General features: G+C 38.9%; 1 protein-coding gene across 4 annotated transcripts in view; it reads left to right on the top strand.

Annotated features, from left to right (window-relative positions):
* DOCK10 (dedicator of cytokinesis 10) overlaps positions 1 to 25,103 on the top strand; it is a 279,740-nt gene that overhangs the window by 81,538 nt on the left and 173,099 nt on the right. The window contains exon 1 of one of the 4 annotated variants that reach the window (XM_025404351.1): positions 12,854 to 13,072. The exons of the other annotated variants lie outside the window; for them this stretch is intronic. Within the exon in view, the coding sequence (XP_025260136.1) occupies positions 12,968 to 13,072 (105 nt within the window). The 5' untranslated portion in view covers positions 12,854 to 12,967. Of the gene's footprint in view, positions 1 to 12,853; positions 13,073 to 25,103 lie in introns of those variants that run through there. 4 annotated transcript variants of the gene reach the window in all.

Here is a 25,103-nt window from a genome sequence, read left to right as displayed (position 1 = left end):
ACGGATGAAAAGCTCAGGCTTTTATACAAAGACTGTCTTAGCAGTGACCACTGAAGTCAACCCAAAGAGCAGAGGGGGACAAAACTGAACATCAGGCCTGTTGGAAAGGAAGGGTTTCCCAGTGTCGGCTTCTGTTTTGCAGCTGCATTCAAGGCAAAAGTGATGAGATGTTAAAAATATATAACTGAATATTCAGATTTCAGCAAGATACTATCAATAAATTAAGTGGGTGTGAAAACAGCCTCAGAATTATTTCCAGTGCTTTATTTACAAATCATGTCAAGGGCAATGTCATCTAGTGAGAAGGCACAGCTGTTTCCTTCTGAAGTGGAATCCAGCTGAAAGCAGGGAATGAGAGACAGTAGCATCTTTTTGGGTGCATCATCTGAACTAAATGTGGAGAAAGAGGAGCTCTGATTGAAAATCATTTTTCTTGCCTTTAAGGTTAAAAAAAGAAAATAATAAAGGCTTATTTTTGGGGGTCCAGTTATATGTTTACCTGGAAATGGCTGATACAAGTTGTTTTATTTAAAAACACTCAAACATAGAAGTTTAGAGTTTAAAAAGAAAAGCTTCAGGACAAGAAGTCCAGAAAGGTTACTGTTTTGCCTGAGGTCACTCAACCCATCAGCGATACATGTTGAATACACGTTTCCTGGTGCCATCCAATGCTCTCCTCACTGTGAATGCAGTGAGATGCACTCTGCCTAAAAGAAGAAAAGAAATGGCTTATCATGGCAGTCTCCACTCTGTAGTTATGGGCAGTGAGAAAGAAGTCAACACAAATTCAGAACTGGTTCCTGAAAATATGTTCCCTAATGCCAACCAAAGCAAGAAGGATGCCAATTTTAAATGCTGCCGAAGATCTTTTGATTCAGTCTAGGTAGAGGATCTCCTTCCCAATCTATGATACCCTTGCAAAAGAGAACAAAGTCAGATTAAATGTCTCTTTGTCAGTGTACTTTAATACCTTTCAGTGGCCTTGGAAATGTATTCAAAGGAAAAAGAGGAAGACGGGGAGAAAACAAAGTGCGATACTCTTTCTGTTGTTCACAACATCAAATTGGTAATTATGTTGGTATTTGCCACATGCCAGTAGGAGACCCTGCACCGCTGAAACATAAAGAGGATACTGTTTATTACTCTGGGAATTTATAGTCCCACTTAGGCAGAAAAGTAACCATGAAAAGTTTTGGTGTTTTTTTTTTAAAGCATATGATATTGGTTAAAACTTGGCTTTCTTAACTTCCTTGGCATTTGAGTCTTTTTTGTGGGATGAAGGGAGATGACAGAAATAGGATAATTGGAACCTTTTGTAGTTGTGCACAGAGGGGATTTAAAAATGAAACAGCCAGTGTTGCAAGACACAATGAACACAAAGAAGTCAGTTGTGGAAGGAGTGAGTGTGCAGGGGAAGAGAGGCTATTTAACCTAATTATCCTTATCCAAACCAAATGGTCTTCTGGCTACTCCCTTTCTGAAGCATCCTATTCCTTTCACTGCCACTTTCGAGGTGCCCTTTTGTGCCTGAAGCTCCTCCTCCTAATGCTCAATGCATGAGCAGCTAGGATCATCCTGCACTCATAAACCATACACTGTAGCAGCCCAGCTCAAGATGACCTCAACACAATTACTTTATAATCAGACTTACAACTGATATCCACTGAGCATTTTATTATATTCCACACACGGCACTAAGCACTTCACAAATATTCTCTTAATAAGCCTCACAACATCTAATAAAGTAGATACTGTGGTTATCTTTATTTTGCAGATAAGGAGACTCATTTCCAGAGAGGTTAGGAAGTCACCCAGAGGTACCCAGCAAGTAAGAGGGAAGGCCAGCGCAGTGGTCTTACCCACAGTGGCCAACACCACACTCCCAACAACATGCTTTCATGCTTGAAGTGTGTATCCTCATCCCCAATTCCTTGGGCCTTTGCCTACGTGACCAGCTTGCCTCTTCGGAGATATTATTCTAAGTTATTGAAGATTGTAATGGGTTTGTAGCTTTTCCAGGCAAGTGAAGCCGCATTTTAACAGAGACATCCCAGAGCAGAAACAGAAACCTAGGCTTATGCACTAATTTGAATAGTGGGTTCTGAGACATGTGGAGAAGTGAAAGAGGGCACTGATTTGAAGGACAGTAGGTCTGAGGTTCTTCCAAGCAAGTCAGCTGGGCTTTCAAGAGATACTAACTCTGGTCCGAAGAGAAATCTCCACTGTCTGCCAGGAGATCCCTGACGCTGAAAGCCATCATCAAGGAAATACTGGATTTGGTGGCTCACACCTGTAATCTCAGCTACTCAGGAAGCTGAGGTGAGAGATTCTGTTGAAACCAGGAGTTCTAGATTAGCTTGGGCAACATAGCAAGACCCCACCTCGAAAAACATTAAAATGAAAAAAGGTATGATGACACACACTTGTAATCCCAGCTACTCAGGAGGCTGAGGCAAGAGAATCATTTGAGCCCAAGAGTTCAAGTCTGCAGTGAGCTATGATCACACCACTGTACTCCAGCCTGGGTGACAGAGTGAGACCCTATCTCCAAAAAAAAAAAAAAGAAAAAACAATACTAGATTTAGACCTAGGGTTGGGGAGAGATTTTTCCCTCTCCTCCCCTCCCCCAAGAAGTTTTGGCAACATCTGAAGACCTCGTTGGCTGTCACAGATGGGCACAGCAGAGGGCTGGGAGTTTGCTACTGGCATCCACGGTTAGAGGCCAGCCAGGGATGCTAGTAAACATCCTGCAATACAAGGGACAGCCTCCCACACAAACAACAAGTGATCAGGTCCAAGATGTCAATAGTGCTGAGTTTGAGAAACCCTGATTTAGACAATACCCGAGGGACGTGACCAGCATGACCAGGTTTACAAAGTCCAAGCAGAGCAGTGGTCAGTGAAGAGGCTGGCTTTATTGCAGGGTTTTCTCCTCCTTTTCCCAAACATGCAGCGTGATCCAGCTGGTTAGTTAATTCCACCAACTGAGGATACGTTAGGAAAAGACAATATTTGATTTTATAAATGAGACCTCAGTGCAGTATAAAATAGTTTGTGTTGGGAGGTAGTACCACAGAGGACACTAGTATATGATTTTCTGCCTAAGAAAACTATTAGGTGAACCAGTTTCTGAGGCATTGTTTCTCAAAGTATGGTCCACGTAGCGTCTTTAACAGGCATCACTTAGATGCTCAATTTTTTTTTTTTTTGAGGTAGTGTCTTGCTCTGTTGTCCAGGCTGGAGTGCTGTGGTGCAATCTCGGCTCACTGCAACCTCACCTTCAAGTGATTCTCCTGCCCCAGGCTCCCGAGTAGCTGGGATTACAGGTGCGTGCCAGCACACCCAGCTCATTTTTGTATTTTTAGTAGAGACAGGGTGTCACCATGTTGGCCAAGATGGTCTTGAACTCCTGACCTCAAATGATCCACCCACCTTGGCCTCCCAAAGTTCTGGGATTACAAGTATGAGCCACCATGCCCGCCAATGGATGGTCTCTATAAAGCCAGATTACTAACCCACCCCCCCTGCCATGAGAGCTACTGAGCTCCTGGATAGGGTCAAGGAATCCACAATTTTAACAACTTATCCATGTGATTCTTACAAACACTGGAGAGTCTTTTCTCTTGGAGTTGTATAGTAGTAACTTTCAAAGTCCTACTATTGTCCAGGTCCCAAATCAAGTCTCAGTGCTTGTATGAAGCACTCTTGCTTCACCTTGGCCAACACAACATTCTCCTTTGTTTTCAGATGCTGCAACCCATATTCTTCATTGGTCACTTTGTTTGTGCCCTTTGTGTTTTATGTGTACCATCATCTCCCCATGTGGACGATGTATAGTCTATCTGTTCTAATTATCTCTTTATCATTGATTCCTGGCATTGGACAGACATGAGCAATGTTTGACAGAGAGTCCTTCTCATAAACTAGATTAAATAGGTATGGGTGCCCTTATTAGAGGTATCCAATTCTTGTTTCTCTGCTATTTGAGTTCTTCTTTTTTACCTAGTGAGGTGCAGAACAGATACCCAGAGGTTAATTTGTCCTGTAATTGGGGACCTTAACTACTGGACATCAAAATGTCAAGAATTTACTGCAGTGTGCACAGCTGAGTAAAGGAAATCCAACAATTAATTATCTGCAAAACACAAAGAAAGCTCTTGATTGCAAACCCAAGACCCTACCATTATTCTCCAATTTCCACAATGCAAGGCATTAAACACTTAAATCAAGGTATTGTATTAGCTTCATCTCCTGGTGGAGGCCTTAAAAGACACAAATGCATTACGGTGCCATTAAAGAAGTGGTTTGTGGAGTGGACTGGTTGCAGAGATTGTACCTAGACTAACAATCTGATCCACTAGCAATAGATTGTTGGTCTAAATATCTGGTTGCCTTCACACTCAGTAATTGGCATTTACATGACAATTAGTTTCCCTCTCAAAATTGCTTAGGTAAGAATGCTTTATTGCCTTCCATTTATAAAGACAAATCCTTCTGCAGTAAAAAGACAGCCACAAGAATAAAGCATATGTAATGCTGATATTCCATAAATTGACCAGTTTTTCCATTAGAGCTCTACAGATTTCAAAGACCTTAGTCTCCCCACAAAACTTACATACAATGTGCTTTTCAGGGTAATTATTAAACAGTGAGTGACATTCATATTGAAAGCAAGGTAATGAGCAGTTGGAATGGCTACAGGAGGGCAATTTTAGGTGCTTGCTTTATTTTAAAGGAAATAACATTGGTATGTAGTTAACTTTGCCAGCAGTGGGAAGCTGGAGTAGGTTCCAAGCCAGCAAGCAGACAGGATACCTCTGTCTCTAGGGAAAATGCAATTGGAAAACAGTCCCTGTAAGATAAAAGATAACTGCATTGATTCAGATCTCCTCAGCCTCATCTTCTTGGAGGCTATATTTGTGTGTCTTCACCTGATCATGTGTGGAAGAAATCTTCTGCTTCAGCTTGGAATGCTTTTCATTTTCTTAAAAAGGTAGAGGAACAATAGTATAATGAAAAATATACTGCTTTGGAGTTGATTACTTTTTAGTAGGAAAAGAACACTGTATTCTAGGTGAGAATCAGCTGCATGCCTTTGTAAAGAGCAGTAGCAGTCCAGCCATATATATTTGTGTGAAACATGTTTAGAAATGCTATGAGCTAGCTGTGGTATTTTTGTTGTTGTCCTTGTCATTATTGTTAGGCTCTGGCTTCTGAGGATGGAGGCAAGGGCATGTGAGTTACAGTTTTGTCTCCACAAGAATCAATGTTTGTTCCTTAGAGATTTCCCATTTTCAACAGCAGAGCCGGCCGAAGCTGGAAATATTAAAATACACATGACTTCTTGAATACAGTTGGATGCCTTTAGCAAAACATATCAAAAACTTCAAAAAGGGTAATTAACTAAATGCCCAACAGGAAATTCAGAAAAGAATAAACCCCAAAATCAATGTTTTCTATTTTCTAAACATCACACTAAGATACTTATTGGTAAGATATATGCATATCTCTGGACTGTAACTTTTTTCTGGAAGTGGATATCTCTGACCAGTGATAAAGTCCACTATTGAAAAAGTATAACTCCTTCACTGCTTGCTATTAGATTCTAAGATGGGCTCAGTAAACTCTGGAAGAAATGAATTTCTTACCTACCCAAACCCCTCTCCCATCAAATGCTCATTTAGAGAATTTTCTAACCTATTGAAATTCAGTACTGTGAACAAATATTACAACTTTATACCTGTCTGAAAGGCTATGAATGGAGTATTATGTTATTTTAATAAAATCAAGTAATTTTATGCCTATATACATGTACAGACATACACAGCAAACGCATATCATCTACCCCCCATACACACTAAGCATGCATCTCACACACACACTGTGCACACACAGAGACTCACGCATGCACCACACACTCACAAACTGCAGTCTCTTTTATTGTTGGCTCATCTACATTCTCACTCATGTGCACAGCACCCTTTATTTTCCATGAAATTTCTAAATACTTTATTAGATTGGCACAAAGGTAATTGTGGTTTTCGCCGTAATTTTTAATAGCGCCGTTTTAAAAAACCACCATTTTAAAAATAATCGCAAAAACCACAGTTACCTTTGCCCCAACCTATATTTCACAGACATTGTCCACTTTGAAAACTCTACATTTAGAAATATGAGGTTTTGTCGTGTTCATTTAAACTCCCCCAGAGAAGTCTACTCTCACTGGTAACTTGGAGCTGCTCAATTGGGTTGACCTTTCTAGCAGGAAGCAGTGAGCCTGAGTACTACTAACTTTAAGAGCTCTTCTGCAGGCTCAGGAGAGACCACAGTGAAGGAGGAAGTAGCTACTTACTGCTTTACTTCCTTTAAGCAGGGTGTACGGCGGCTGAGCTGAACCTGCAGATGCACCATGGACCAGCCTTGTTTTTCCTATGACAGAAAGGCTGTGCAGCAAACTAACCTGCAGGCAAATGGGGAAATCTATTGGAAATGGAAGAGAAAAAAATAAAATGAATTATCCAAGCATTCTGCAATCATGAAGAAGTAATCAACAGCAAATGCCAAAAAGCTCAACAGGTTAAAACACTTGGAATAAAGATAAGATGTAATAAGGAAGTAACAACTAAAATGGGCAGAGATGAATAGGAGATGCCTTACCAATTGCTCAGTTTAGGACTTGCGAATCCTATCATCATGTACATGTGTCTACATCTTAACCACTATGTTTCTAGTTACTCTAAATTTCTAATGGTACTTTTGGGGTCATTTTAATGGAATGGATTCAAATGCATTGTCAATGAAAGCCAGATTTCTGCCCCCTGGTTGCTTAGATTCAGTGATGATGCCATTTCCAGATTGGATAGCCTATATAATTGAAAATGATTAGAACTGAGCATGTTAAAACATAGCATAATTGCGCATTTAAAAAGGACTTTCACATAGTATATTGACTTTGTTTTCTGCCTTTCCTCCACCATTATTTTTCTTTTTTCTTCCAACTTCGTTGAGCTCTCCTGTTCCATTCGACTTCTCTCCTTTGTTTCGACTTCTCATCTTTATTTCACTGCCAGTATTTTCCAGTAAATGATCTAGAAGCCAATTTTCCATTTCCTCCCACTCATTTCTTAGACCCATTGTAACCTGGACCTCCGTGGTCAGTGGAAACCACAACCAAAGGCCAAGGGTCTTTCTTGTCTACACCTTCTTCTCAGTACATCTTTGATGTTAAAATTAAAACACGCGCATACAAAATTGAAAATAAGACTGTAGTAGATGGTATTTTAAAGATGTCCCCTCCAGACTCCCTGATCATTCAAACATGAATCTTCGTACAGCTGTGAAGGGACTTTGCAATTGTAAATTAAGGTTGATCATCAGGTGGCCTTAAAGCAGAGAAATGATACTGGATTGTTCTGGTCTAATCACATGAGGCCCTGAAAGCCAAGTCTTTTTTCCCTGGCTACAGCAGAGAGACACAAAAGAAGAGATGTGTTGGGAAGATGAGGCAAAAGGAGAAGTTAGATTCAAAGTGTGAGGGATTCAACCGGCTATTTCTGGTTTAGAAAGAGTTCTTGAGTCAGGGGATGTGGGTGGCCTCTAAAAGCTAAGAATGACCCCTGGCTGACAGACAGAAAAGAAACGGCCACCTCAGTCCTGTAACTGTAAGGAATAAATTTTGCCAACAACCTTGCATGTGCCTGACAACAGCTTCTCCCCTAGAGCCTCCAGAAAGGGACATCACCCTGTTGACACTTAAGTTTAAGTCTTGTGGTTCTCCAAGCAGAGAATCAGCTGAGCTGCACTGGATGCAGATTTCTGACCCGTGAAAACAGATCATAAATGGAGGTTGATTTAAGCCACTACATGTGTGGCCATTTGTTACAGTGGCAATAGAAAACTAACACAGATTGCCAGAACTTTTTCTTAGGTTTCTGACATCTTTGCATTCAAATTCCCATGTCTCTAAATCATGGTTAAGTGTCCCATCTTACTTAATTTCCAAACATCTAGACTTCCCTATTGAAAATGGCAAACTTACTTTCTGACTGGACGCCATGGGACCAGAATTTGAATCCTATATAAGAATGTATGAGATTGTGCATTTTGTATGTACATATATATATATGCATGCATATATATGTATATATAATAGTTTACGTATATACACATATAATACTTTACGTATACACATATAATAGTGTATAATATATGTATTATATTTTGTGTATAGTTTGTGTATATATAGTTTTAGTATAATGTGTATAATATACACATATAATAGTTACATATACACATATAATAGTATATATACACATACAATAGTTTACATATATACACATATAGGAATCTTAGCCATTATACATACACATATATGTATTTTGTTCTCAACTCCAGGGACTAACATATATTGTTTCATAGCAACCCTACAAGCTATATACTAATGGCTCTATTCTTACATATAAGAGTCAGGCAGAGATAAGTCAAATACCTTGCTGGAGGTTACCTAAAAGACAGCTGAAGATGTAAGCACAAGTATGTCTAGATCCAAAACTGCAAGCTCCTTAGTTTTCAGCCTGTCTCTCTCTCACATTGAATCTTTTTTAGACATTGCCAGGCCCTACATGCATCTCGGTCCAGGTGCCATGCACCACCTTCCTTAACCTCACCTGTCCAGGACATTGAGGCTCTGTAATGCCTCTGTAGTTTCCCCTTTTATCTCTTTGCCTTCTCAGTATTTCCTGAATTGCCCTCCATCTACCATATGTAAAGGAACTTCAAGACTGTGTGTTCTTAATTCTGTGACTCTGTTCTCCAAAAATTCAGTTTACTTTTAGACTTTTAAATTTAGTTCTTTTCATGACTTTCTGTTCCACGTCTCCAGTCCTAACTTTTTCCTAAGTTCTAGGCACACTTATAACAGCTGAACTTTCCCTTTTGACGATGTTCTGGATGCAATATTCAACATGTCTAAATCAGCATTGCACATTAAATAAAGGGGGGAAACCCTCCCTTCTTACCACCCTTTTTCCCTCACTCATATAATCCATCTCCTTCATGGCCAGTCAGAAACCTCCTGGCATCTTTGAACTTCCCTTCCGGCTAAGACGGTGGGCTCAGGAACTGAACCCCTTGGGTTTACATCCCAGCTCTGCTACTGACTTTGGGCCAATAGCTTAATTTCTCCAGATCCCAAATATTCCTCTGTAAAACTGGAATGGTGCTAACAATGATAACAATACTTACCTCACAGGGTTGTTGGATGGTTCAAATAAGGTTCCACAAAAAATTTAGACCAGCATCCAGCACATAGTAGTTGCTCAATAAATTTCAGCTTTCATTTTTTATTTTACTGCTAGATCTCTGTAATCTCCCTGATATTTATGGTTATGTTTCTGTTGCCTACTTCTCTGTCTTCTACCACCCTATGTTAATATCTAGATTAATGCACACCATCTCTGGATCAAATTCTCTACAATCCAGCCTGCATGTAGCTACTGAATGAATCTTTCTAAAGCACTATTGTAATTATGATTCAAAAATCCTTTAGCGGTTCCTCATGATTTCAGGATACAGTGGAAAATTTTCCTTATCTTGGCATTCAAAGCCTTCCATGAACTAGCTCCTGACTTCTACCTTCAATTGATTCTCTCTCTCCTCTCCTATTTAACCCTGGAGTGTAGACAGGCAAATTTCTAATTCTTTCTTAAATATTCTGCTTTGGCCTGCCTTTTTGCCTTTGTTGTAACTTAATAGTTATGCATACTATGTACCAGGCAAGGCAATGCACTGATATTTTTAAGATGTCATTTTATTTATCCTCACCAGAAACCTATAAGATAGTGACTGTGCTATCCCTATTTTACAGATGAGAAAACTGAGGGCTGGAAAGGGTGAGTGATTGGCCAAAGGACACACAGTTAGGAAGTGATGGATCCAGGATTTGAATCACAGATGATTCTATAATTTGAAACATTCTACCTTGATGCATCCCCTCTGCTACATTTCCTTTCCAGTAGGATGCTTTCCTCTACATTCGTCTCTTTGATTCCCACCTGTTATTCAAAGCCTACCTTAGAGATATCTTTTCTATAAAGCTTACCCAGACTCCTTCAAACTCTAGTGAACTCCTCTGTAGGATACAAGCTTCTTTTTTTTTTTTTTTTTTTGAGACGGAGTCTCGCTTTGTCGCCCAGGCTGGAGTGCAGTGGCGCGATCTCGGCTCACTGCAAGCTCCGCCTCCCGGGTTCACGCCATTCTCCTGCCTCAGCCTCCGAGTAGCTGGGACTACAGGCGCCCGCCACCTCGCCCGGCTAATTTTTTGTATTTTTAGTAGAGACGGGGTTTCACCGTGTTAGCCAGGATGGTCTCGATCTCCCGACCTCGTGATCCACCTGCCTCGGCCTCCCAAAGTGCTGGGATTACAGGCGTGAGCCACCGCGCCCGGCCACAAGCTTCTTAAAACTAGGAAAGATGTTTTATTTTTCTGACGAAGTTCAGTGATGTCTTGAGTACAGTACTGAATAAATTCTGATGATTTATTGGTCTTGGATTTCTTTTCTAATGAACTTGGAGGCATCTCCTTGTAACTAAGCCAACAAATCTGATTGCTCCTTATTACTGGTTCTTGACCATTGTCCTAGCTAGGACTTTTGATTAACTATATGTTTCTAAAACTAAAGCAGAAAAGAAAAGTGTTGGAATGGGGTGGAGTGTCTCATAGTATGGTTGAGAAAGAGGCTTGGTCTAGAAACAAGAAGAAGAAAGCCCATAGAGGGCCCAACGGTGTCATCCCATGGAACACTCCACGCCATGCTGCTGGATTTTCCCCTCCTTTGCATCAACACAGACTCTGTCTATCTAACATCCTCATATGCTGCCGGGTGATGCCTCTTTTTGCCAATATTTCAGGAAGCTATGATTAGCAGCTGAGGAAATGGAGAAATGAGTCATTCTCGTATTGCAGAAGTTGAAAAGTGGGAGGAACTTTAGGATAAAGAACTGTGGCGCCTAAAGAGGAATAGAGGACAAAATAGATGCAAATATTAGACAGACAGAAAGTCACTTAAGAGTGTCTCAAGATTATTCAATGCTTTGTTATAAGACAGTATGCTCATCTTCTAAAACTGTGATTCAGAAATTTAAGGCACCGCTGTTGAATGGATCCACAGATGGTTTTCAGAAGTTTGTGACCCTTGACCATGCAAGCACATTTTCTGAGTGCTTATATTTTTCTGATGAGTGGGTTCATAGCTTTTATCAGATTTTCAAATGAGCTCATGATCTAAAAGGGATTGTAAAATACTATTTTTAGCCATCAACATACACACATAATCTGACCCCAGGAAATCAGGTGATCCAGAGTCAGACTCTCATAACACCATATAAGGAAAAAATAATAAATCTGAAGATATAATGTACCTGTTCGTCTGTCAGATGTCAGAGAGTTACTTCGAGGGTGAAATCTGTTTAGCACTGAAGACATATGGTGGAATTTCTAAATATCGAATGGCTGGGGATCAACAGACTTCTGCTTGGTGGAATCCTTAGTTTGCCTAACTAAGCCAGTCACAAAGTAATGATATAATTTGTCTCCCCAGCTGTCCTTTTATAGCATTATGCTATTTTTCTGATTGGTTTCAAAAGAAGGTCTTCTCAGTCTCTGTGCTAAGACAGGAATCATCAGAATCCCTTTTTCCCTGTCTGGCGCAAATGACTGCATGACAAGGTAGAGATGGGTGCATGGCTCCGGCCTGGGGTACATGTGTGTCTATCAACTAAATCTAATTATTACTGGGGAAAAGAGAACAGCCTAGTCCTGTGGCCTCCAAATATTTCTGTCTCGCCTAGTAGAAAAGACTGAACATACTCCTATATTATATATCTATTTATCAATTACGTAGCTTTTATCAATAGCTAATATTTCAAAACACAACATATATATGAGACTAGGTTCATTGTTAAGCATAATAAATGTAAACCCCTCATTTATTCTTTATTAAACATACCTTTAACTAATCTGTACTGAAAGCCTTTTGAGTGCCGGGTGTTCTAATCACTAAGGACCCAGTGAAGGAAACGAAATCACATGCTCATGGAACGTACAGCCTGGTAGAGGAAGACGGACCCCGAGTAAAACAAATAAACAAACTGTACAGTTGTGTTCCATGTCAGTGACTGTGGTGGAGAAAATCAAAACAAGAAAGAGCATCCGGGTGGGTTAGAGGGGAGAACTGCACTTTTAAATAAAATAGCCCCAGAGGAAGGGCTTGAAGATCTAAAGATGAGGGAACTAACTCCGTAACTCTTTGTAACTATTTGACATACAGATTCAAGGAGCCCGTGTCTGTGTGTATTCTATTAAATAATAGTCAAGCATAATTTCTTTATTTAGATAGCCAATATACAAAACATTCTGATGTCTTCTTGTTCCCTGAGCAATCACTTCGGGAATTCCCCTTGGAAGGTCACTCATTTAGTCTACACTTAACAAGAGCAACTGCTTTAAACACAATTCTCAGACCTCAGCCATATTATTACAGTTGACTTTTGGGGTCTAGCCGGAATTATAAAGTTTGGGTAGCTGTTTTGACAGCCATGGAGCCCTGTTGTCAATTAACTGTTCAATTCAATCTTGATTTGGTTCCCTGGGTGGTTTTACATCATATGGTTTATTTAGCTGTGAGCAATTCTCTTAAACGTCCAAAGTCATTTTGTGTTGCTTTATTGCAGGTGAAGAGGGAGGATATATGCACAAAAGCAGTATCTGAACAGCTGGTAGTTAGTTACTCACAGGAAGTGGTAACTTGACAGCTTTCCTTTCCTTTCTGTTGAGTTACATTCACGTAGCATGAGCATTTCCCTTTTTACCAAGAAGAAAGATTTATTCAGCCTGGTGACGCTTCAGAAGAAAACAGTTTAACGACACTGATATTTTAAAATATTTTGTGACTCAAATTACAGCAATACGATGAGCTTTCGAGGAAAGGTTTTTAAACGGGAGCCCAGTGAATTTTGGAAGAAGAGACGAACAGTGAGGAGAGTAAACCAAGAAGAAATTCACAGATTTAGTTCTGTAGGTATCCAAATGTCAATGTTTTGCTTTCCATCTTTCCTTCAATCCTTTCTTTCAAAAATGATTAGCTCTACAGTGGTATTCTAACACAGGCTGGTGGGTGAAGTCTTATATGGAACAGAAGATTCCATTTGGGTCCTAAATATTCTCTTTTACTTGCATCATTATTTTTGAGGTCACGTTGTTCTCAAACCACATATAACTCTTTTAAAATATATTGATAGAGAATTTAATCATTAAAAATTACTATAATATTTGGAATTTAAGGTTATCTTAATATTATGGTACAAATTAAAATTTCTGAAGAAGTTATTCTCTTTTTTAAAGAAAGGCCTCTAATTGCCTAAGAATCCAGTTGATGACATGTATATAGTTGTGTTTTTAAAAAATCATCATTGCGTCATTTTATCGTATGCCACTAATTATTTATTTTAAAATTCTTAGAAAGAGCAATCCAAAATATGAAAGAAAAAGTAAATAAGCATTTGATTAATAGAGCTAAGGAGGACTTTAAAAAGTGATACTTTTAAAGGTTTTAAAAGTTAAAAAGATTTGATTTTGTTTTGCTGTTAAAAATATTTCTGCCTTGTTGTTTCAAACAAAATGAGAGCTTGAAAACCTGTACTTATTACAGAACTCTACAGATCTATAAACTGTAGAATGTATAGAGCTTTACAGCTGTATAAACTACTGACAGTTGAATATCAGAGCTGACTGCTAGAGCACTTTAGTGACTTTCATGTAAAGTGAAGGGCCCACTTTGTATGTTAAATGGCTACAGCAATATTCCTGGGTAGCTTATTTTAGAAGAATATTCATTTTACCGGGTGGGTCTGGCTTTGTTTGCCTTCTTCAGAGCAGGGTTTCTCAACCTCAGTGCGATTGTCGTTTGGGGTCTGAGAATTCTTTTCTGTGGAGGGCTGTCCTGTACCGTGTAGGATGGTTAGCAAATTCCTGGCTTCTATCCACTTAATGCTAGTGGCAATCCCTCTCCAGTTGTGACGACCAAGAACATCTCCAAACATTGCTAAATGTCTCTGGGAAGGGTGATCACTGATCACCCATATGAAAACCACAGTTCTAGGGGTGAAAGATCTTTTTGTTCATAGAAACATCTTTAATATAGAAACAGAGATGGCTTTTCAAAAAAAAATTTATATATATATATAAATTATATATAAATTTTTTATATAAATATATAAATTATATATATAAACACACACGTGTGCACTTATATATAGGCTCTTTATAAATATGAGTAAGTACATTGCCTCTCAATGAAAAGAGGCCCTCTTTACACTAACAATTAGTTGACGGTAACTTGATACGAATAGAGTTTATTAGAGGTCTGCTCAGAGGGTTGGTACTGTGTTGTTTGTTCCATTTCTATCTCAGGAGTGTGTGTCTGCCATTGGTGAATACATGCATTTGAGCCCCTAGCCTTGTTCCCATTAATGTAGCTCTAATTTTTCCACTGGGTATTTCATAGCTGGAGTATGCAGAGTCCTGGACCTGACCTCTTTCTCCCCATTGGTCAGAAATGAGAGCCTGGACCTAACCACTTCCTCCCCACTGGTCAGATATGTCTTCCCTACTGACTCCAAAAGAGCCTCGTCAGCCTGTTAAGGAGGATAACTGTTTCAAAATATTGCCTGGTTTGAGATTATTTTTAACTTGAGTCTTGTCCCCAAAACATAGTTTCCCTACTGTTTTTATCTCAATGAAATTTAGAAGTACCATGGATTATGTCACCCTGAGAGTTACTTCTTGTGTCCACTAAAAGACACAATGCACAGAAGAACATGTCTATCTTACCCAGACCACACATACAGGGTTGGCAAGAGGACAGTCCCCAGAGTCTCACCATATAATGAAACTAATCACTCTATGAATTATCTTAATTGAATTTGAACGTATTGCTACTGAGTACTATGGGAAGAGCAGCCAGTAAGGACGCGGTATTTTCCCACAGCATTCAGTTAGCAATGCATTCAAATTTAATTAAGATCATTCATACAGTGATTAGCTTTCTTCGAGGACAGAAGGCACTGGGGATGCTCCTGCTACAGTTGCCTGCTTTTGGTCTGCCTAAGATAGGCATATCTACTTTCACAGGTTGTCTCTTGAATTGAGTGTGGGATTGTTTGATCCATCCTTAAGTATTATCCTGAGATGTACTTTTCATTTTGGAATGCAATGAAAGTGAAACGAGTAATTAGACACTAGGATTTGAAATAGGTACCTTGAGGGGGTCATTCTCCCTGCCGCTCTCACCTGCCATCTATACGACCTTGGGCAAGTTACTTAAATCACTGTGAACCTCAGTTTCCTTCTCTGTAAAATGCTCATAATAATACCTACCCTGTGTTAAGATTGTTGATTAGAATACAGTTTGGTACTGTGCATTCTGAACATGGTTTGAACACTGTTCAAACCAGGTTACAAGCGTTGCCAAAGTTACAAGTGTCGTGTAGTATTACTAAAACTAAGTAAAATATTTCCATTTCCAAGGACAAGGGAAAAGGGACACTGAAATTATCTTTCTAGTCACTTTAGCAACTGAAGTCACTGGACTACAGGTCACGCTTTTCTTTGATAACAGAACCACCCAGGAGACAGGCTTCTGAACTGCATTAAGCTGAGAGCTTGGGGTCCCACATCTTTCTATGTGTTGATACAGTTTATTTTAGAAACACCATGGTTTTTTTCTACCCAGCCGAAGCCCAGTTTAGCTGAAACCCACTCACAGCCTGATTGTACTGTGCCCAGTACATTCATCTAAGCTTTCTAAAATCTAAAACGGCCGGGCGTGATGGCCAGCACTTTGGGAGGCCGAGGCAGTCAGATCACAAGGTCAGGAGATGGAGACCATCCTGACTAACATGGTGATACCCCGTCTCGACTAAAAATACAAAAAATTAGCCGGGTGTGGTGGCACGTACCTGTAGTCCCAGCTACTCAGGAGGCTGAGGCAGGAGAATCGCTTGAATGCAGGAGGCAGAGGTTGCAGTGAGCCAAGATCGTGCCACTGCACTCCAGCCTGGGTGACAGAGCAAGACTCCGTCTCAAAAAAAAAAAAAAAGAAAAATATATATACACACACACATATATATACATATACACCAAGAGCAAGACTCCGTCTCAAAAAAAAAAAAAAAGAAAAATATATATACACACACACATATATATACATATACACCAAGATCCCTAGACTGGCTTCAGAGCCTATTCATTCAAATAGTGATAAGGGAAGGAGCAATTCAGTTGACAAAACACCCAACAAATGAAGATGAGACCTAAAGTTAAGGAAGAAAGCAGTAACTTCTTTTAAATTTTGGATATACTCAAAAATTGTAGTGAAAGAGGAAAAAAGTGATTTTTGCATATACTTATCATATCTGTTTTTGTAATGATTATGTAGATCTTGAACTCAAGTAATTTCTTAATCTAAAGAACATTTAGAAATGGTTTAATTTTGCAGTAATCTCGAATACCTATCCAGAGCTCTGTGACTTCCTAAGAATTATGCAACCCAAATTTTATACCCTCTTGACCCAGGTTGACTATTCTGTATATTCTGGGGTTTTTTTCAAATGCTATTTGAAGCTGTATATTTTATGTAGAATTTTTAGTTCTTTTGAAAGTTTCCTTTATTAATCTAATTTTCAAATGTATTGTCTGAGAAATGCCACCTATCACAAACAACATACAACTGAGAGACTACATTGTGTTATGAGAAAAGCTTAAGGAAAGGGTGAACCTGACATGTTAGATCATCAAGCAGAACTACTTCCCTTAATTTCTGAAATGTGTGTGGCGATCTGCCGCTGATGGTTTTCTTTTTAACTGCCTTTCTATTTTTATCTTATTCTTTTTTATACTAAAATTCTTCAGTATGATCTCTGGTACAAAGGAAGTCAATAAAGAGATCATTTCCTTCCTAACTTGTGTGTCCTAATTTAGAAAGATTAAAAACAGAATTAAGTTGAATTACTATATCAATCATCTGCACAGTCATAAAAATATACAAATATATTTAAATAAATATGATTTGTTGTTTTTAAGTTGTTACTGGTTTACGGGTCATTAATCTGCAGGGTTTCAAAGTATTTGGAAAACTGGATACCCATGAAAATTCATCCTCTCATCTTTAAAGTACCTATTAGCACTTTAATAGGAAAATAAAAATGAAAACTCTATGTAGAGGATCTAATCTGAATAGCTTTAACATATCTCTAATATACATTATTTTATATCGTACTGTACTATTATCATTCAAGTCAGTTGTTTCTTCTTGAATCTTCCATGTTAATGTGAGGAGCCTCCCTCACTGGTGATCTGTGCTTCGTTAGGTGCTATCTCTTTGTTTTGTACAACCATTCATAGGGCGTTGCTTATTTAGGCTGTTGTGAAACGAGCCAGTTAGCTGACAGAAGCAATGGATGGGGTTCCAGGAGCCAGGATTTTGGTTCTAGGAACAATGAAACAAGGCTGAATCAGGGTTGAAACACAAAGGAAAGCAGGAATGAATGCTGTATATGGACAAGTTGAAGAATGCGAAGAAGCAGGAGTAACCAGGGGATGTGAATTCAAGAAATGGAGAAGTGAGCATTGAAACTTGGTCCACCTGAGAATCCAGGTGAACACAGATGAGAGGACCTGGGTGCGGGCTGCAACAGGAACAGTTAGCTCATGTGCCAGGGAGCTGCAGAGAAGCTGCTTCCAAAATGGAAGTGGGAGGGGTACCTGTAATTTAACTAAGAATGGTCTTCCTTTCCCTAGCAGCTGACTGTGAAGGGAGGGAGAAGAGTTAAACCAGAAGTGAGCCAAGCTTCTGAGCATGGGCAGGACTGTTTGTTAGAAAAGAGGAGTTCCAACAGGGATAGTAAGGAGGGTCATGATCCCAGCAACCCTTTATTTCCTGGAAGGTGGCAGCGGTACAAAACTTTTTTATTTTAAAGATTCCCCCAATTGGTGGCAATTTTCATTGTGGATGTTGACATACGCACTAATAACATTCATTATATGGTTCCTTAAAGCTACCTTTTCATTTTCTTTCCCTCCTATTAATTTTTTTTTTTTTTTTTTTTTTTTTTTTGAGGTGGAGACTCACTCTGTTGCCCAGGCTGGATTACAGTGACAAGATCTCAGCTCACTGCAACTGCTGCCTCCTGGGTTCAAGCGATTCTCCTGCCTCAGTCCCTTGAGTAGCTGGGATTGCAGGCGCACGCCACCACCCCTGGCTAATTTTTGTATTTTTAGTAGAGATGGGCTTTCACCATGTTGGCCAGGCTGGTCTCGCACTCCTGACCTCAAGTGATCCACCTGCCTTGGCCTTCCAATGTTCTGGGATTACAGGCGTGAGCTATCACACCTGGCCTGAGCCACCAGGCCTGGCTTGGTCCTCTTTCCCTACCACTTTGTTCCCCTGAGGTGCCTGGTGACCTTATTATACCAGCCCCAGCCTTCTCTTGCATTTGCTACAGAAACTCGGGAGCAGAAATAGTACGCCAAATCACAGCTCTATTCCAGAATCCTCCCAACAGGGAGTGAAGAAAAAGCATTTCTGTTTTCTGTTCTCTGTTCTGCAAGGCTATGTTCTTTGCTGGTGGAGTGGAGTGGAGTGGACTACAGGCTTCAAACTGAGCTGGTTAGAATATCAATTCTCCTGTCAACTTGCAGCCAAGTTGTTGAAGTCTTCAAAATCCAAGCTTCCTCATCATAAAAAAAAAAAAAAAGCAGCAGTGATCTTTTCCAGGGTTGATGTGGGTATTCAGTGAGAGAAGATATTACATACTGATTGTGGTCTTTGCCATTGATTATGATAGTGGTAGTAGAAAAACAATAACCATTATTGGCATTTACAGGGTAATTTATTTTAAAATGGTAGTGCATATTGTTACCATTATTATCAATTATTTGGTGTGACTGTTATTTCTACAAGAAAACACATATGAATTAGTTTTACTATAATAAATATAGTAAATGTGACTTGTACGATGAAAATGGGGGGAGGAAGAAAGGTGAAACCCCTATAATATACAACAGATGAGACATACCTAAACCATTGCTAGCTTAGGTATGTCTGATCTGTTGTATATTACAGGGGTTTGCCAGAACTTCCAACACAACCAGACACCTCCTACAGAGAGCAAAATTATAGTATGTGACTATCGTCACTGAAGGTAAACGGGGTCTTAAACTCATCTTTTGGCTTCCAGATGTTCTGGTGTTATAGGAGAGTGATGGGTTGAATGAGTAAGGCTTAATGGAAAATTAGAGATCGGGGCTGCACTGAATGTGTCTCCCTGGAGAAGCAGGAAGGTTCTTAAGCCCCCATTTTTGGGATGCTTGATACCTGATGTACTTTTCACAGAATGAGACAATCTTGGGTTGCGTTGGTAATTCAGGAGTTTACCAAACCTAAATTTCCACACCTCAAAGACAGGAGTCATTGGCTAAAAGAGGTCCTCCTTTAAGACCATTCAAATCCAAATAAACATAAAAATTGAGGAAATAATAGTCCCTTATTGTCGGCACTATTCCTTGTATTATATCTCATTAGATTCCTCTAGTTGCAAGCACTAGAAACCTACTCCAATGAACAAACACAGTCCAGAGAAGGGGACAGAAGGAAAGGTGGAGAGATGGGCTCAGAAAAGAACCAGGAATGGACTTAGAGAAGCTCAGGACAGTGGGAAATGGTGATCTTGATGACTGGAACTAATGGAAAGTCTTGTGGGAGTATAGCCCCAGAAATGAAACAATTCCAATCCTTTCACCTACTTTTGCATCCTTCCACTCAAGATTCAGAGTTCGGCAGGGAAGAGTTTAATGGGTCACACACCCTTGATGCCAGAAAATCAGGACCCTTTAATTAGTCAGATCCACCAAGGCTGCTTCTTATGGGAATGTGGAAAGAAGTAAGTCCCCAAAAGGAAATTAACATGCTAGTACTAAAAGAAAGTAGGATGAGTGCTACATAGGCCAAAAGACAACAAATATCCACTATGCGTATTCAACTTCAAGTAGCCACAGGTAGGAAAGGAAATTAAAAAATGGTCTGTCATTATGGGAAGACATATTGAAATTATAAAATGCCTGTTGTTGACAAAACTATTTACATTTGTATGTGTGACATGTGTGTGCGTGTACAACACTTGACCTGTGAGTGGATGTTTTTGTGATTATTAAAATAATAAGACAGTATCTGAGGTTAACCTGGTGACAGCTCTCATCACAGGCTTCATATAAATGAATCTAAAATTCTCCACAGTTTACTCCAAGGCATTAATTTCCCTTGTGTCAGGCAGCCTTGTAATTGGGTTGTGATGTATTTTTAATGATATTTATTATCATTCAAGTGTTTCTAGAAAACTAAATGAGACATGTAATTTAGTTTGATTTATATCTTCTTGGATATTTTCTACTTCTTTACAAATACAGAGAAGCAGCCACTTTTAAATTTTATGTTTCTTTGCTGTACAAAAATATGTGAATTTTAACATGCTCATAAGAGATATACATGGTCAGATTTCTTTAAAAAGAAAATAAGACTTCAACAATCCAAATTTAGTTTGAAAGTGCACCTTACATCACAAATCCTGTAAAGCTCATTTGTGTCCTTTCTTGCCCTAATGAAATTAAGGGTTAACAAAATAGAAAATTCTGATTTTTCTAACTATAATATGTGTATTGAATGTAACAATACAGTCATCCCTTATATCTGCAAAACATTTTATACTTTACTGACTTTCACCTGCTTTATGTCACTGAAATGGACTAAGACATTCCAAGAGTTACTGCTGATTGATTTCTTGTGAGATCTGTGTCCGTCTTTGTTACCAAGGGAACCATTTCCAAATTCAGCTTAATCTGAGTTTGCCCAGCTGCACAGTTGTTAACTTTGATTTGACTGGTGTTTTTCCATTTTCATGAAACTGTGTGGTTCAAGACAGACAGAAGGTTAAAGGGTTAGTATAAGATGGCTTATTCTTTACTTAATCATTTCCTTTTTGGTAGGAAAAAGTAGCCTTGTTTCCTGAAGCTCAAACATTTGAGAGGTTCTCCAGGGGAACTCCCTCTGATGAAAGGCTAAATTAAATCTGTTACATGACCCAGGCTGACAGCTGCGGCCGTGGATCCAGCTGTATGGACTTTCTCCGATCTTCTCATTTGTTTTAAACACAAGTGGCGTGGAAGTTGGCTTCATTCCAATTACATTAAGGTCAAAGGGTCCTGGATTAAGTTAAGGCCTAAAGAATCCATGTGTCATTTAGATCTTCTATTTCTTCTAAGAAATCTAATCAGTTATCTTGATATAACACTGAAATTAGTTAAAAGCTATGTTGCTTCTCATTTGTTTTGGAGATTTCAAGATTGAAATTTTTGGAGGATCTCTCAAAAGACCCCATGAATCATCACTGTGAGTGATTTGCTTGTCCGTATGTCAAGATGTGAAGAAAACTGAAAAATAATTAGCACATGGCACTCTAATAGAGCCTACTCTGTTGGTACCAAACTAAATATCTACTTTTTGTTAGTTTTTCTGTGTCCTTAATCAGTATGAATAGTTTTGAAAACTAAAGAAGCCATTCGGATATAGGATTAATTCTGTTGTGAATATTGAAAATAGAGTAAAGGTTCAGATACATGGGAACAACAGCACTGGCTGAGGAAGAGGGAGTTCCAAATGGCATCACAGGATCTGCCACGTGTCACAGAAAGAACATAAAACTTCTCAAAGGAAGTGGGGAATGCTCTTTTCGTAGTGTTTCTTGACAAGACTAGGTTTTCTGAAAAAGAGAACCAAGAATAACTACTTCAGGTGGACAAAACTAGAGCAACCCCAATGGTGAATAACCAAGACATGGCTCCCTAATTACACTCAGAATGTAGATCCCAAAGATGCGGTCCTCAGTCACGAGGGATTTGCCACAGAGATGTTCTCTCTTCCTCGTTCCATCAGTCCTTTTCCTGATGAGCCCCCCCGTGCTGACAAGCTCACCTTGTATCTGTGTAGGTCAGAGCTACAGAAAGATATTCAAAGTATCTGCAACATTGATTGTTCTTTAGATTTTTCTATTTGCAAAGCTAATGAGTTTAATATTAAACCAATCCTAAATGTAATCCTTCTCTTTTGATCTGCAAGTATAAATACATGAAAATATTTTCTAGGCCATTTCTCAAGGAAAACAAAGCTAGAATTTCAAAGTCACTTTCATTTGCTGATATGCATAATCAGGTAGATTGCTTTCCTTTTTCCTGTGGGGGACAGAGTAGCCCGACTTCACTCAGGAGATGCTGGAAAGAGAAGCTGTCCTTTTTTTATCTGAGTACTCTTCCTTATGACTACGTTTTTTGCCTCCAATAGAATCATTAATTTTCTGAGTTTATTTTAAGAAAATTTAAATAATAAATATGAAAGCATAGAGGACAATTCCTGGTACATGAAGAATTCATCGTAGTTGGTTTGATTAGCTGATTGGCATACGTTTCTTGGGTAAAACATGTAGGGTAATTTTCAATCATCTTCAAATATAAACAAATCTACATTTGTCTGATATTCAGTGGTTCACTTACCACTTTTCATACTTTATCTACTTGATCTTTGCAGCAACACTGCCCTTTCCCCATTCATCCCAATATCGGCTGTTGCAAATGACTTGTCGAAGTTACATAGCTGGTAGGTGAGATCCTGAACTTCCAACTAGAGATTCTGATGTCTAATCCTTTGTGACAATGACCAATACACGAGTATTTAAGTTACCAGATGTTGATGGTTCCCTACAGAGGTGAAAAATATTTTGGTTATTAAATTGCTAATTGCACATCTCCTTTTTGCTGACATTAGCTTCCAGAACCACATATATAATCTGTAATTATTTTCCCTGGCCTCCTTTCCCCAGGGTTTTGTGTATCTTTTCTTAATTACTTGAAACTGTTAGTGGTTGAACTTCTATGGGAAGTCTCACTGTGATTTTTCTAGGCTCCCTCTCTGGTGGATTTTCAAAGGGTAAACAATTTTAAAATCAAATAACTCCCCAGTGTTTCCATGAACACATGACAGTTTTGAGAAACCAAGTTCATTTTCTCACCACGAGGAACGCAATACATGTTCATTGTAGAAATTTGGAGAATGCAGAAAAATCAAAATGGCAAAATCCTAAATATCACAACTGATAATATTAGGATCCATATCTCTAATCTTTTCTCTTTAAATTTCTTAAATCTTGTGTGATTATTCTGTTGTATTATATTTATTACCACTTTATTGAACAATAATACATAAGCAATTTTGCTTTTTATTACAAACTTTAAAAAATTTAGTTTCAATGGGTATGTGTTGTTTCTTAGGATGAATGTACCATAATTTCCTAATTATTTCTTATCCGCGATGATTTACTGTTTCCCATTTTTAGCTAGTTTGTGCCCTTACTATCCCTTAGAGATATAGGTATTCTGAGCTCAAACTCTAGTGTCATAATAGCTATGAATCTAGAACCACTGTCAAGGTAACCGAAACCTCTTTCCTTCTGGGGTAGCGAGTGCCCTTTCTTTATCTTTCCTTTTGTACCAATGCTTGCCATCTTGATCATGAACTCCAGCCACTTGGTGTTTTCCAAAAAGAAAAGCCAATTAATATGCAAAATGTTGTGAGTTCGCTAACTTTGCTGAAGAATTGAAGCGTTCAGTAAATTTATGGCATGCGCTGCACCATTATTTATAGCATGTACTAATAGTTATTCACGAATTTATGCCAACCCCTACCCTAGTTCCAATGTCCTTCCCAAAGCGCATCACAGCATTAAGCCTATCTCCACCATACACAGTTCTCTGAAAAAGATAAACCGTTTGTTTGGAACAGCAGCTCTGGAGTCTGGAGTCTTCACTGATTGGGTATAACCACCACTAGCCTACCTTTCTCCCTTATACCTTAGGATTAGGGTGACTATATTTTCTCCATCTTGTTACAAAGATAGTATTGTAAAGACATCCTTGTGTAAATCTTGGGTTATATGTGTGCTTGTTTCTTTAAGATAGAATCCCAGAAAAGGAATTCTTGGATCTGGATGACATACTATAAATTTATTTATTTAACAAATATTTATTGAGTGATTACTATTTGCTCTTTGTAGACATTAAATTTACAATACTAATGCTTTAAATCCCTGACTAGTGAACATTAGAAACTCATAGCCTTTATCTATTAACACTCGGGTAATGAGGATTATAGGTGTGGGCTTTTCTAGGTGTTTAAAAAGTATTATCTCATTTAATCCTGTGAGGCAGCACCTACTAAACCATTTTACAGATGGAGAAATTAATGCATGGGGATTTTAATTACCATGCCTGAAGTTCCACAGCTCATAAGTGGCAATGCCAAAACTGGAATCCCAGGAATTCTGGCACTAGGGTATGTTAAACGCTCTGTTGCATCTTAACATAGAAAACCTATACTCACGCTCTCCTTTATACTTTGGATTTTTCCAAAATAAGGCTGGGTAGTCTAGCTTATGTTTCAGTTAGATCGTACTTCCATTCTGGAGGAATATGAAGGTTGGTAATTAAGCCATGTAATTTTCAGTGTTACATACTTCAAATGCTTATTTTCTTCAATGTCATTTCTTCATCCATTTGGTCTTGAATTATAGTGATGAAAATAATTCAGATATTTGTAGTGGAATATACTTTATTCTTGCTTGTTTCAAACCAATTGAGATGCCCTGGGTAGCCCAGACTATTACAAAGATGACTGTTTTACCACCTTGGGGCTTAGATAATCGTCTTGGCATTCAGTAGTGAAATCAGGTAGATGGGAAGCAAGCATTTGTTTTTGTGACAGGAGTCTATTCTTCTGCTGTGAAGTTGATTTGGAGGAAAGCTGTGGATTTGGGGAACTAGATCAAACAAATCTCTTAATTCTCTGTAAGAAGAATAGGGCCTCTTACCACTGTGGTGCAACACCAGCCCTGATGCATAATAACAGGTACTGGTGGGTGCCTTTTCCCATGCAGAGTGACTTTAGAAC

The sequence above is a fragment of the Theropithecus gelada genome, chromosome 12 (assembly GCF_003255815.1).
Source record: "Theropithecus gelada isolate Dixy chromosome 12, Tgel_1.0, whole genome shotgun sequence".
NCBI lineage: Eukaryota > Metazoa > Chordata > Mammalia > Primates > Cercopithecidae > Theropithecus > Theropithecus gelada.
Note: the sequence above shows the minus strand (reverse complement) of the source record. Positions and strands in the feature narration are given on the sequence as shown.